The sequence below is a fragment of the Nycticebus coucang genome, chromosome 1, assembly GCF_027406575.1.
Source record: "Nycticebus coucang isolate mNycCou1 chromosome 1, mNycCou1.pri, whole genome shotgun sequence".
Classification (NCBI taxonomy): Eukaryota; Metazoa; Chordata; class Mammalia; order Primates; family Lorisidae; genus Nycticebus; species Nycticebus coucang.
In genome coordinates, this window is record NC_069780.1 from 77,317,846 (window position 1) to 77,333,068 (window position 15,223).

A 15,223-nucleotide genomic window follows, 5' to 3' on the forward strand; every position below is an offset into this window, starting at 1 on the left:
CTTATAGTAACATTTTACATAAAAATAAAAGTAATAAATTTTGAACCAATGATTTCCAAGACTGAAAAGGACAAGGCAATGGTTTCGAAACTTTTAAAGAATTAAGACATTAAAAAAAAAAAATAGGGCCAGGTGCGGTGGCTCACACCTGTAATCCTAGCACTCTGGGAGGCTGAGGCGGGTGGACTGCCTGTGCTCATGAGTTTGAGACCAGCCTGAGCCACAGCTTCTGACTCTAAAAATAGCCGGGCATTGTGGAGGGTGCCTGTAGTTCCAGGCACTAGGGAGGCTGAGGTAAGGGGATCAAGAGTTTGAGGTTGCTGTGAGCTATGATGCCACAGCTCTCTATCGAGGGGGACAAACTGAGACTCTATCTCCAAAATTAAAAAAAGGAACTGATATAGAGTTACTAACTTTTAATTTTGCATAGTTAAAGCATAAGAAAAAATACCATGTTTATTAATGATATCTTAAATATAAATGACATTTTAAGATAAAAAGGATAAAAGAATATCCTATCGTTCAGAATAAAGGAAAACTCTATCACAAAATGGGAAGTTAGTACCTTATGCTAAGATATTTCAGCAAGTCCTCTAATCCCCCAAAGCCCACAGACACCTAAGTCAGGTATTCAGGTGAATGACCTTGTCTGGCACTCATGCATAAGTGCATCTTGTCCAAGCACTCTTTGATGCTTTATCTTTCCATAGCATCCTTGCCTCTGACTGAATATTGTCATTGACAGAGAATCTACCACTGTCTGACACAGGCTCTTCTGACAGCGGTGACTACTAAAACCACCTTCCTTCCTCTAGCACAGTCCCAAAACACTACCTCGGGAGCTTTCCTCTGACCATGGTCCAACTGTGGTCTGGGGAAACAGAATCATGAAAAATGTTTTGTTTTTACTTTAAGAAAAAATAAGAGGTATTTCTTTGGTGAAGTAAGATTAAGATTACATTTTAGGCTTCAGGGAAAGAAAAAAAGCCCTTTGTACAATAGCTCAACCTTTTGGGACTACTTCCCCAAAGCTCTGCTCAGTGCTACTGTGGATGAGAATTCAGTGCCTTATGAGGCTGTAATTATAATCAGATAATCAGAGGCTACAATGCCATCTGATCTCTCCACTGATTTCAAAGACATGTCAGTAGCAGGCTGCAAGGGCCATAAAGAGGTTCATTCTTTACTAGAGCTACAAATAAAACTTCCATGTTACTGAGACCTGATGTTATAGGCCAAGGAACAAGGAATTATTTTAGGGATTATGGGGTTATTAAGTCAAAGTTTTTATAAGTACCTGAATACCTGGTTGATAACATAAATTATCAGCCCTAATTTACCCTATTTACTTTCTCTAATCTCTTCTCTTAGAATCAATCAGTATATAAGATTGTCTAAGATCTTTTCATTTGAAGAAAAAAAAGGAACTGATATAGTTATTAAAATTTTATTATTATTATTATTTTAAGAGATGGGATCTCATTATATTGCCCAGGGTAGAGTAGAGTGGCTATTCAAAGGCAGGACACCACTACCAATTAGCACAGGAGTTCTGACCTCCTCTGTTTTTGACCTAGACAGGTTCATCCCTCCTTAGGCAACCTGGTGGTCCCTTGCTCCCTGGGAGGGTGGTCACCATATAGATGCCAAACTTAGTGCAGAACCCCAACTGGCAAAGCTCACTACAGCCCAGAACTCCTGGACTCAAGTGATCCCCCTGCATCAGCCACCCAAGTGTGTGCCACCACATTCAGCTTGTTAATCCTTAAGTAATGATCAATATTCTACCCAAATGTTCCACCTTTCAATGGAAGACATTTCAAAATTTATAGTACTCAATTAGAGACAGCACCGGGGCAAGTGAGAGCCGGACGGGCACTGGGCGACTCTGTGCCTCGCTGAGGAAAAATAACTAAACATGGGCAAAGGAGATCCTAAGAAGCCGAGAGGCAAAATGTCATCATATGCATTCTTTGTGCAAACTTGTCGGGAGGAGCACAAGAAGAAGCACCAGACGCTTCAGTCAACTTCTCAGAGTTTTCTAAGAAGTGCTCAGAGAGGTGGAAGACCATGTCTGCTAAAGAGAAAGGAAAATTTGAAGATATGGCAAAGGCGGACAAGGCCCGTTATGAAAGAGAAATGAAAACCTATATCCCTTCTAAAGGGGAAACAAAGAAGAAGTTCAAGGATCTCAGTGCACCCAAGAGGCCTCCTTCGGCCTTTATCTTGTTCTATTCTGAGTATCGCCCAAAAATCAAAGGAGAACATCCCGGCCTATCCATTGGTGATGTTGCAAAGAAGCTGGGGGAGATGCGGAATAACACTGCTGCGGAGGACAAGCAGCCTGATGAAAAGAAGGCTGCAAAGCTGAAGGAAAAATACGAAAAGGATATTGCTGCAGACCGAGCTAAAGGAAAGCCTGACGCAGCGAAAAAGGGAGTCGTCAAGGCTAAAAAAAGCAAGAAAAAGAAGGAAGAGGAGGAAGGTGAGGAGGATGAAGAGGAGGAGGAAGATAAAAAAGATCAAGATGAAGAAGATGATGATGATGAATAAGTTGGTTCTAGAGCAGTTTTTTTTCTTGTCTAAAAAGCATTTAACACCCCCGTACACAACTCACTCCTTTTAAAGAAAAAAATTGAAATGTTAAACAAAAACAAAAACAAAAAACCCCCAAAATTTATAATACTCAATGCAGTTTCAATACTATAAAAAGAAAAGATAGACATTGTGACCTTGAAGGAAAGCTCATCTTCATTCTCCCCGTGGAAATCATATAAGGCTTTGGCCTTCCTCCCCTTCGGTGTTACACCAGACGTACTTTTTGCCTCAGCTGTGAAGATATCAAAAATTCAAATGTATAAACAGACAATGGACTAAAAGAAATCAAACATTTTAAGAAACCCTGTCACTCTCAGAAAAGAATATTTTCAATTAATTTTGAACTTAATTAACTTACAAAACGATGGAGGATATTTTAATAGGGAAAAATTATACAGGATTTATTAGACAAAATTCACCATTATTTAGTGAAAGCATTTTTATCTTTTTATTCCCATGACTCTAACAAAACATCTGAATGAAGTTTTACTTTATGAATCACTTCTTTCAAATGTAGATAAACAACTCAAACTGGGTGTAGCTGGAGGGAAAAGGAAGTTTCAAAGAATCCTGGGCTCCCTTGAAGAGTAGGAGCTGTGTCTTATAGTGTCATACCTGGACAGGGCCGCACGAACACTGCTGGGAAGATCCCTTCTCTGTCCTGAAGTCTGCCCCTGCACCAGTCAGAGTCCAGATGCTCAAGGATCAGGATACGGTCTCCCCTTCTGAAGGATAAGTCATCACTAGTCTCTGCGGTAAAACTGTGAAGAGCTTCACACCATTCTCCAGAAAGACTGTTAACCTTTTACAAACCAGAAGTTTGGTAAGAAATGTGAGATTTTATTTGAAGTTGAATTCCACAAAGCTTAAAAAGTGGTGGTGGGGGAAAAAAACCTAAGGGATCATAGGATTTCAAAGCCCAAATATATCTTTATTTTTTTCAGAGTCTCAAGCTGTAGCCCTGGGTAGAGTACTGTGGCATCACAGCTCACAGCAACCTCAAACTCTTGGGCTTAAGTGATTCTCTTGCCTCAGCCTCCCAAGTAGCTGGGACTACAGGTGCCCACCACAATGCCCAGCTATTTTTCGGTTATAGTTGTTACTGCTGTTTGGCAGGCCCAGGTTGGATTCGAACCCTCCAGCTCTGGTGTATGTCACTGAGCTACCGGCACCGAGCCCCAAAGGCATAAATAACTTTATGTTGCTATCAAGTTTCAGAAGTAAGTTTCCAATAATTTTTTCTTAAAATATAATTCTATTAATAAATGGCAATTATGATAAGATTTGTGACTTTTCTTTGTCAGTACCACGTGCTAACCAATTGTGCCACTGGAGCACTAGATTTGTGACTTTTCTGTTGAACTTCTAAGGGATATCCCATGCTTAAGCAAAAACTTTTTTCTTATTATGATCTATGATATTTACATTAAAAAATTTGGTAAAAGCATAAAAATATTTATGCATAGTATTTATGACACTATGAGAAATTCTGATAAAATATCTAACTTTCAGTGAAGCTCTTCTTTATCTAAATTAGGAAGGATAAGAATGGGCAGTCTGTTAATTCCCAGGTCTTCACTTGATTCAGACTGTCAGATTCTACGGCAGAGGACTTCATTAATTCATACTTTTTAAAATTAATTCATACTTTTAATTTTATGAAGCACATTTAACTTTAAGGCTGGCAGGATAACAACCCCAATGTGGTCGGTTAATACGGTGGAATGTTCCAATAAGAAAGGTTTTACCCCAACCTCAGAGGAAGGTTTTCCTCTGTGTAGAGTATTTCTGCCAAATCAGGTGCGAACTCTATGTTCAAGAAGCTCAAGCAGGTCTGCCATGTTCCTAGCTGCAGTACGCTGGGAAGACACTTCTCTTGTGAGCCCTAGCTTCATCTTAGGGCTGCTATGAGGATTAAATGAGATAATGCATGTAGAACCCTTGGCATAGTGCCTGCACATCTGAAGTTCTCAATAATTGATGCTTATAAAACAAAACCCCAAACAAACTAAAAACCCTAACCTCAACCCTCTTGCTCATGCAGCTGAGTAACCAATCCTAAGAATGGAACTTATCGCTTTTAAACAAGGCAGGCAACCATCTGAACTTTTCCTTTTAGAGACCTGTAGTCAGTTTCTTTCTTGTTTGACTGATCAGTGGGTGGGGATGAAAAAATTAAGAGACACAGAGCCCAATTACAATAGACACCATGACCTCAACAGGCTCACTCTTCTAAATATGTCACCAGAAACTAGGGACGTCACCATATTCCTACCACCCTTAAACATTTAGAGAGTCATAAAATACAATGTGAAATTTTTAGCCCAGCTTTTTTCTCTTTCCCATTAAAAAATAATACAAATGATCCTAAACATTTGGAAAGTTTAGAAATTTATGAAGAAATGGGAGAAAAACTAACGACCTAGATAACCTTAACCACCTGGAAACAATTTAATGTTAACAATTTAAACATAATTCCTTCTAGTCTTTTTATGCTACATATTCAATTTTATATCCTCTTTCCCTATAATATGCCTTTTTCTTTCATGACATTTGCTTTATAAATCTAGTTTTTCATGTCTTTAGAACATCCTTCCAATTATGGTCATATTTAGGTTGATTTTAATTTTTTCTTATTATACCATTGCCACTATGACCACCTCTGTGACTAAAATCTTGTTGCACTTTTTTATCCTTTCTTTAGGATGATAAATCATGTGTACTTTCTCCTTTTTAAATAGTCACAAGCTTATAACTACTTCTTGAGCTGCATGGAATCTTTGTTAACGGGATGGACTAAATGTTACCTTACTGCTGCTTTATATACATATCCCTGATTACTAGTGAGATTAAATATGTTTTAAAATATTAGCCACTAATGTATCAGTACCTCTTTTATGAATTCTCCAGTTACGTCTCTTTCCTCATTTTCTATCAGGGTCCACATGTCTTTACATAAGCTCTAAACAAAAAATATGCAAACCAGCTAACTATGTAATTTCTTGTAAACAATTGCTATATGAACTAAAACAGGATTTCATACTGTTTTCTCTTTTTTTTTTTTTTTAAATTTTTTTTTTTTAGAGACAGAGTCTCACTTTATGGCCCTCTGCAGAGTGCCGTGGCCTCACACAGCTCACAGCAACCTCCAACTCCTGGACTTAAGCGATTCTCTTGCCTCAGCCTCCCGAGTAGCTGGGACTACAGGCGCCCGCCACAACGCCCGGCTATGTTTTCTCTTGATACTTATGACTTTAATACTTATAATTTAATATATATTCCTCTCAGAGTTTAAATCTGGCTGTCAATACAGTTATCTTTCTGAGCAGCCTACCTGAGAATTTGAGCCAGAATCTTCTTTTTTGGTTTTCACTGGTACCTTTGTGCCTACATTAAAAAAAACACAAAAAACTCAAAACATCAGATGTAAAGACCATATAGTATTAGAAATAAACTAGAAATAAACTGTTAGGTTGGGAGTGAGAGTGAAAAGTTTGAGACTCCAGACCAGTCTCTCCACGTGTTGGCAATGTTACTAGCTAGACCTGTAGCAGCCTCTCTGGGCTTGTTCACCTAATTGTAAAGTGAAGACGGATACACATTATTTATACCCTATATGGCAGTGGTCCCTAACCTTTTGGCATGAGGGGACAATTTCATAGAAGACAATTTTTCCAGATATGTGGGGAAGGGAGGGACCAAGTGGCAGAGCTCAGGCGATGATGTGAGCCATGGGGAGCTGCTGTAAACATAGAGGAAGCTTCGTTTGCCCACTGCACACCCCCCACTGTGTAGCCCGATTCCTAATAGGCCACAGACCAGAACACTTTTGTTACCAGGGACCAGTTTCATAGGGTAGGCAGGGGGATGGGACAGGAGGCAGAGCCCAGGCAGTGATGTTGCACAGCCAGTCCCAACCAGACCACAGTCTAGGGGTTTGGGACCACAGCTCTAGAGTTCACATTTCTATTTAAAAGTCTTTGTATTTCTTATATGATGATATTAATAATTACTTAAAACACCAAAACCAGCCCTCTGAGATATAACCACAATAATGAATATCCCACATGAATTACCATTTTAAAATCATTTTTCTTTCTACCTTAAACAGGATGGCAATATGGATTATTTTTCAGTTTCAGTATAATCCTACTACTTGTTTTATTTGCATCAGGACATGATATAATAAAAACATCATATTAACCATACTCACTTAAAACATTTGCACCAGACATGGCATAATCATCAATAATTTCCACAAAGTTAAGGGGAAATATCCCACTTCTGTCTCGAAGTTCTCCTCTGGCCCATTCCTCATTCACATACTCTTTGAGAATAATAATTTCTCCCTCTGAGAAACTTAACTCATCCTTTTGGTTGCCAACATATTCAAACCGAGCAACACATCTTGGGCCTCTGAACAAAGAACACATTTTGTGGGTTAAAGTAGAGAGTACTTTTAAAATACTTTATATCATTCGGTCTTTCAACATATATTTATTCTGTTCTTATGGAACAAGGTAAACTAGGCTAAGTTAAAGTTTTTCCTTGAGAATGAATAAGTTACACTTTCAAATGACAGTGCTTACTTTTTAGGTATGAACCTATTTGCCCCAAAAGGCTAAAGCTCAAGGTTATAGATTTGTAAAGAAATCCAGATAAGCAGCTAGGTGTTTAGTTTACACTGCCACATCTTTTGATCATCTTAATAATTCATTACAGAACCCCCCTCGTCTCCATGTGTTTGTGTTCTTGGGCCACAACAATTCACGGTCCAGGCTGTACCTTTCAATCATAAGGGCACTGAGTTAGGAGTGCTAATTCTGAGAATCTCAGGGCAAGATAGGAAACTTCCTGATCAAGAATCAGGGAAGAATGCAATGGGCATCAGCTGGATAGAGTAAATGCTAGTAAGTGCTAAATCAATCAGTGAGTTGGCCTGAAAAACTAGGAGGAGGTTTGAAGAAAACAGAAACTTGGCATATCATAATACATAATCTTATTCCTAATTCTGTTACTTTAAAAAATATTTTGGGGCTGGACACAGTGCCTCATGCCTATAATCTTAGCAGTCTGGGAAGCCACGGTGGGAGGGTCATCTGAGGTCAAGAGTTCAAGACCTGCTTCGGCAAGAGTAAGACACAGTCTCTACTAAAAATAGAAAAAACTAAGTCAGGTGCATAGAAAAAATTAAGTTGGGGGCATGGTGGTTCACTCCTGTAATCCCAGCACTCTGGCAGGCTGAGGTGGGTGGATTGCTTGAACTCAAGAGTTCAAGACTAGCCTGAGTAAGAGTAAGACCCGTCTCTATAAAAATAGAAAACAACAACAACAAAAAAACAACAAACTAGCTGGGAATTGTGGTGGGTGCCTATAGTCCCAGCTCAGGAGGTTGAGGCAAGAGCATCTCTTGAACCCAGGAATTTGAAGTTGCTGTGAGCTATGATGCTACCGCACACTATCAAGGGTGACAGAGTGAGACTGTCTCAAAAAAAGAAAAAGAAAAAATTAGCCAGGTGTTGTGGTAGGTGCCTGTAGTCCCAGCTATTTGGAGAACTTAGGCAGGAAGATTACGTGAGCCTGAAAGTCTGAGGTTGCAGTGAGCTACGCTGATGTTACTGCATTCTAGTGAGGGTGACTGAGTAAGACTCTTTCAAAAATAAATAAAATAAAAATGAATTTTCATTTTTTTGTTTGTTTTTGAGACATACTCTCAATTTTTCACCCTCCGTAGAGTGCTATGATATCATATCTCACAGCAACCCCAAACTCCGGGGCTCGAGTGATCCTCTTGCCTCAGCCTCCTGAGTAGCTAGGACTGCAGGCGCCCACCACAATGCCTGGCTATTTTTAGAGACGTGATCTTCCTCTTGCGCAGCTTGGTCTCAAACCTTTGAGCTCAGGTGATCTACCCTCCTTGACCTCCTAGAGTGCTAGGATTACAGGCATGAGCCATGATACCCAGCTGACTTTTCATTTTTAAAGGCTTCATTTCTGAGACTTGGAAAAATTGTTACATGATCTGCAAATCTGGCTGAAAATAACATAAAAGCAGAGATAAAAATGTATCTCTAGAAGGTATGATTTAATTCCAAACCTTCAGTTTGAGGCTTTAGAAAGGAAGTTTCAATAGCAACAGGCTACGGAGAAACAAGAGCTTAAAGAGAAAAGGTTGATTCCAGACAACCAAATCAAATTCTGATTTAAGATAGTCAATGGATCAATGGCTATTAAGCCCACTTTCAGTTCAACCAGCTGACGTAGTACACACTGCTTAAAAATAGGAAGAGAAGCTTAACCTGAACTGAATTCAACTGTTGTACCATCGGAAGTCTCCTTATTTGTGATAACCTTTGCGTATATTTTCTAAAGTCCTCTGGGAGCAGCTCCTTATTACAGTCTTCAGCATGCACTGAAGTCTATTAATTTGCTCATTTAACTAGAACATAAAGTTGCACTATGGCAATGTTTGAAATCACAAAGGAATTACAATGACACATAAAAGGGTACATATTAATAAATTCATGTAAAGTTTCTCAGAAAGAAAGGAAGATCCCTTCAACTTAACTTTTTTCACTTTAGTTTCTCTTAAAAACAGAATAATACAAAACATCTATCAGGGGGCGGCGCCTGTGGCTCAAGGAGTAGGGCGCCGGTCCCATATACCAGAGGTGGCGGGTTCAAACCTAGCCCTGGCCAAAAAAAACACAAACAAACAAAACATCTATCAGTTTTTGTAGGATACACATTTCTATTTCTTTCTTTCTTTTTTTTTTTCTGAGACAGAGTCTCAACTCTGTCACGCAGGATAGGGTGCTATGGCATAGGTCTAGCCCACAGCAATCTCAGACTCCTAGGTTAAAGAAATCCTGCTGCCTCAGCCTCCCAAGTAGCTGGGACTATAAGCGCCCATCACAATACCTGGCTAATTTTTTCCATTTTTTTAGATGAGATCAGGTACGTTCAGAGTGGTATAGCTGTAGACATAATTTTTCTATTTTTAGTAGAGATGGGTTCTCGCTCTTGCTCAGGCTGGTCTCCAACTTCTGAGCTCAAGAGATCTGCCCACCTCAGCCTCCCAGAGTGTTAGGACACCACTGCATCCATTCAGGATTTGTATTTCTATAAAATGTTTCCCATGACAAAATTATTTGAACTGTTTGAAAACTTGTTGGTAGATAAACACCAAAAGGTCAAAACAAAATGCACTGGATGATGACATCATCGCTGCTGACATTGAGGCTAGGCTGCGGGAAGCTTCAGGACAGAGTGTGCTCTGTTGCTGCTATCTATATGTCTTGTACTGAGATGGAGAGTGGCTTATGTCTGCTTCTATGGAAGTCACTACAAAAGTTTTGAGACCGTGTAGTCCATTATTTCACTTCCATGAAATTCAGTCAACAGAAGCGTCCTTTCTGGTTCACCTGTGCAAGTTTCCACTTGCTGGGCTTACTGCTTTCAGGGAGAGCTTCATTAGTTTCTGTCTTCATGGCACTCAGATGGCACGGGCTATGGAGCTGGGAAGGCAGCACTTTCTCCTAATGATTTTCTATGATTTCTAAAGTGGGTTAAATGGTTGTCAAAGCCCTGAGCACTTGCAAGGGGCTTTCAGGGACCTTACTCCTTCCTTACTCCACTCCTTTTCAATGGTTTCAACTGTTTAAAAGAGGCCAAACTTCATTGACAGACGAGGAGAGAAGTGACTACAGTGACTGAGGAAAACATCGTCACTGTGGAAAATACTGTTTATGTAAACAATTAAGTGACATTTAAGGACAATAAAGAGGCAAGGCACATTGAAACACTGGCAGTATCCAAAATCCTGCATCAATATCTTCAAGTCAGGGATGTGTCATCCCTGTGGGTACCTCACACTTTGAGAGAAGCAAAACACATCCGGTTGAATGGTGTGAAGAAAGGCTGGTCAGATTCCCGGAGGCAAGTCTAGATGTGTTTTTGACATCATTACTGGTGACAAAATCTGAATTTACCAGTTTGATCCAGAGAATAAACATCAGTCAACAGTGTGGATTTTTCCTGACGAAAACCCACCAACAAAAGTGAAGTGCCCCGAAGTGTTGGAAAGAAAATGGCGGCAACTTTCTCCTCCAAAAGCCGTCATGTTGCAACTGTTCCTCTGGAGGAACAAAGGACTGTCACTGCTCACTGGTACACAACAGTGTGCCTACCCAAAGTTTTCAGGAAGCTTCAAGAACAGCAGCCAAAGACAGGACTTCGGGGGGCCATCTTGCACCATGACAATTCATCTGCCCACACAGACAACATCACAATTCAGTTCCTAGAGTCCACAGAAGTTTAACTTGTGACTCATCAACTCTACAGTATGACCTGGCCCCAAGAGATTATTTCCTATTCCCTATAATAAAAAATTGCATGTGCAGAAAAACGGTCTTCAGACCTAAAGAAGATGCTAAGGCCTAGGAAAGTAAGTTTACAGCTCTTGAAGAAAATGAGTGGAAAACACGGTTTCAAAAATAGTTTATTAGAATGCAAAAGTACACAGAATGTTGTGGCAATTATTTTGAGAAAATATAGTAATCAAAATGATTTTATGTTTCTTAATTTTTGTGTATCTTAAAACTTCTGTAGCGTCCCTTATATCCATTTCATCATAATTTTAATTCACTATTGCTTTTTAAACAAGTTTTCTTCATAATTAAAAAGACACACTAAGAATCTGAATAATGACACTTTTTTTTTTAAGTGTTCCTTGGTAATTCTTCATGATATAAATGGTTGCCTCCTTTGTATTTTATGCAAAAGAAAACAAATAAACTTACTTAACACAATGAGATGGAACCGTTTCTCTTTTCCCATTTCCTCCTTCTGGAATATCAACCTGGTAAAGACAAAATCAAGTAACACATATTTTTTTAGATTTTTTTTTTTCTGCTTAAATTTCCTCAATTATAAAAGAGAAATAATAATTTTGGGATCATGTTGTAAACATGCTTTTTGGTTTATGTATCCAACAAATTATTGTTGAAATATTTAAAATTCATTTCATTTTTTTCTATAGTTTGCAACTGTTTAATTCTTCTAGCTTGTAATAATTTTCCAGAGTCTCTTGGATTTTTTAATCAGAGAATGTCATTTTTTCGGATATTTCTCTCTTTTCGGCCTCTGCTTTTGGGCTTGAATGGCCACACTTTCCAGGAGCTCATTCCGATGTGGCGGAAGCGGGGCAGGGCGGTCATTTTTTCAGATTTTTATCTTTTTTTTGTTTTTGAGACAGTCTCACTTTGTCACCCTGAGTAGAGTGCTGTGGTGTCATAGGTCACAACAACCTCAAACTCTTTGACTCAAGATATCCTCCTGCCTCAGCCTCCTTAGTAGCTGGGACTACAGGTACCCACCACAACACCTGGCTAGTTTTAGAGATGAGTGAGGTCTTGCTCTTGCTCAGGCTGGTCTCAAACTTCTAAGCCCAAGCAGTCTGCCCTCTTTGGCCTCCCAGAGTGCTGGGATTACAGGTGTAATCCACATTGCCTGGCCGTTTTTCAGATTTTTAATAAGATAAATTTAAGGTTAAGTGATTAGGAAATGCATGATTAAAATCAACCATCCAGTTTAGCTACATGTTAAACTTGAGCAGTGTTATCATCGATGCTAAATGGAAGAAATCCTGAATTTGGGTTTTGAAAAAAATGTATAACTTGTGACGTAGCTTTCCTTGAGTAGCCATTTAATTCTTCTCTTATTTGCCGGAATAAGCACATTATCATTCTACTTCTGACTTGGTTTTCTCTATCTCATGTTCTCCAAGTTGAACATTACAGCTGAAGAACTTCAGATATAAACCAGGCATCAGGTGTTCAAGCCGTGACACAACAGCCCTTCTACAGCTATTACTCCACGTAGTGGTAGGACCCTTCAATACTTCCCTGATACCAAAATAAAAATTTCAGCCAAACTTGTCGATTATTTCCATATCTATAACTCTGTAATATTCTTTTCCATTCCATGTGAATAAGGAAGAAAGAAAGGAACTGGTACTCAGTGAGCATCTACTAAGTGGCAAGCACTTTCTACAACATCTCATGTACAAGGCTCAGTAAAGGTTGTAATAAAATATCTGGCCCATAATCTGAAACTACTGAAGGTTCTGAAATTTATATTAAATAAATCAGGGCTCCTCTTGATGAATGCTAAAGATTTTTTAAACTTGTGGGCTTAGAAATAATGATTTTAACAATAATGTGGCAAATTCAGTGACTGATTTCAGTGTGGTAATCGTGCTTTTTAAAGTACTGCTTCATTGGACCGAAGAAAAATGAGGAAGAATGCTAATAACAAAAACATTATTCTACGTTCTCTAAATATTAATAAATATTAATTTAGAGAACGTGGTTGAATTTCTTCAAAGAATCAGGGCATATACATGTATACACTGGGCACTTTTTAAGACCTACATTTCCATCTAAGAGACTCAAACTCATTTCTATTTGAAAAATATAGATCTGCTGTCTGTTTTTTAAATTTCTGATGTAATGGAAAATTAGTTGCTTTTTTCCTCCAAATAAGCTGTTAATGCTGAACTATTCAGGCTGACTTCATTGGTATTTCAGAGTATCAATAAGCTGTATCAGGGACTGAGTCATACTGCTCTGATGTATGACTACAGGGGCAGTCTGATTTCACCTTATGTTTTATGGCCACTTGGGCTTGGCCCATAAAGGTCCAACATACAGATATGTTTTAACAAGTTAGGCCACAAGGGTGTGCAAAATTCTGATGCTTTAATATAATTTCCCCCATCAAATGAGAAATTATGCGAGAATGAACCACCATTTACAATAAAGTGTTTTAGTATTCCCAAATTGAATTTTTTAAAAGATGGAGATAAATGTGAATGGAAAAGATAAAAGAACCCCCCCCCAAAAAAAATGCACTCCAAAGAAGAGATATGGGGGCGGCACCTGTGGCTCAGTGAGTAGGGCGCCGGCCCTACATACCGAGGGTGGCGGGTTTGAACCCAGCCCTGGCCAAACTGCAACAAAAAAATAGCCAAGCATTGTGGCAGGCATCTGTAGTCCCAGTTACTTGGGAGGCTGAGGCAAGAGAATCTCCTTAAGCTCAAGAGCCGGAGGTTGCTGTGACGCCACAGCACTCTACTGAGGGCGACAAAGTAAGACTCTTATCTCTAAGAAAAAAAAAATAAAAAAGAAGAAGAGAAATGGTACCATAACCTCAGAGAGCATTTAATTCACATTTACTAAATGTCTCAAAGGTTAGTCTTAACAACCTCCTAAGAATAGCTGATTGGCCAGTTGACCAGCAGTGCTGGTCTTTCACTTCAGGATTTCAGATAGCATTTAGGCACTATGTTCCAAAACCCCATAACATAATAGTAATAATAACTACTACCTAGTTGAACAAATCTTTATTTTTAAATTTGTCAAGAGCCAAATGAATCAATGGAAGGGAGAGAACTAAAACCAAAGACTCTAGGCTTCTGGTTATTTTTTTCCAACCTACGAGTCCCCCAGAACCACTGAGCTTATGACCAATAAAAACAGCACAGTCCACTTACAATTACTTTGATGTAGTTGGCAGGAAATATGCCAATCTGGTTTCTACAGCTCCCTCTGTACCAATCTGCATCTATCTTTTCCAAAAGATATACAATTTCTCCAGAAATGAGGTTCAAATCATCAACTTGCTCTGTAATATAAAATTATAGTTATGTATGGTAAATTTATCCTGGTTGCAGACTTGATTAGATCACAAAGTAGCATTTAGTTTTGTACACTGAGGTAGTATTTTCTACTGATTGTCAGAACAGAGTATACTAATCAAATCGACTTAAAAAATACTATTCTTTTTTTTGGGGATATTGTTGTTATAAGCTCCGTTTTTAAACAACAAATTAGATATATTTACCATACATTGATTGATGGGAAATGGTTAAAAAAACATTATGCTGGCCAACGATTCCTGCTGTGCCAATACAAACCCCTTGCTGAATACATAATGAACAATAGAAGGGCTTTATAGACACAGTATAATATCATTATTTTTAGTCATGCTTGAAGTAATTTCAGTTTCAAATATTAACTAAGGGAGTACCACAGTTCTTCAGCATGTGAATTTACATACAATAAAATAAAAAATCAGGGCTTGGGACCCGTCGCCCAGTGGTTACGGCCACATACACCAAAGGTGGTGGGTTCAAACCTGGCCTGGGCCAGCTAAACAACAGCTAAACAACTGCAACAAAAACATAGCTGGGTGTTGTGGCAGGTGCCTATAGTCCCAGCTACCTGGGAGGCTGAGGCAAGTTGCTGTGAGCTGTGATACCACAGCACTCTACCAAGGGCGACATAGTGAGACTCTCAAAAATAAAAAAATCAGCCTATCAAGTGATGTAAATAAATCTGGATGAAAGGGGATTGTAAATTAATCTGAAGTTTATTTGTAGCCCTGAATATAAAGGTATTTAAAAAGTGATTACAGAAACATTTCCATTTTGAAATGTTACTTTCCATAGGTAAGTAACAGCTGATACCACTCTTCTGACAAAAGAACTTCACTTTTAAGTTAGAATTAACTTTATTACAATTGTTACTACCCACTATTTTGAAAGAGTTAAGTTTGCAACTGG

General features: G+C 38.8%; 1 protein-coding gene across 15 annotated transcripts in view; it reads right to left on the minus strand.

Annotated features, from left to right (window-relative positions):
* The window catches only part of SH3D19 (SH3 domain containing 19), a 193,607-nt gene that overhangs the window by 2,256 nt on the left and 176,128 nt on the right, over positions 1-15,223 (minus strand). For 11 of the 15 annotated variants that reach the window (XM_053582757.1, XM_053582747.1, XM_053582711.1 and 8 more), the window contains 7 exons: positions 14,153-14,283; positions 11,400-11,458; positions 6,812-7,014; positions 5,933-5,985; positions 5,489-5,560; positions 3,214-3,400; positions 2,733-2,830 (listed from right to left, as the gene is read on the minus strand). In XM_053582757.1, coding sequence (XP_053438732.1) covers positions 2,733-2,830; positions 3,214-3,400; positions 5,489-5,560; positions 5,933-5,985; positions 6,812-7,014; positions 11,400-11,458; positions 14,153-14,283 — 803 coding nt within the window. The remainder of the gene's footprint in view (positions 1-2,732; positions 2,831-3,213; positions 3,401-5,488; positions 5,561-5,932; positions 5,986-6,811; positions 7,015-11,399; positions 11,459-14,152; positions 14,284-15,223) is intronic. The other 4 variants (XM_053582695.1, XM_053582685.1, XM_053582704.1 and 1 more) reach the window with 1 other exon arrangement.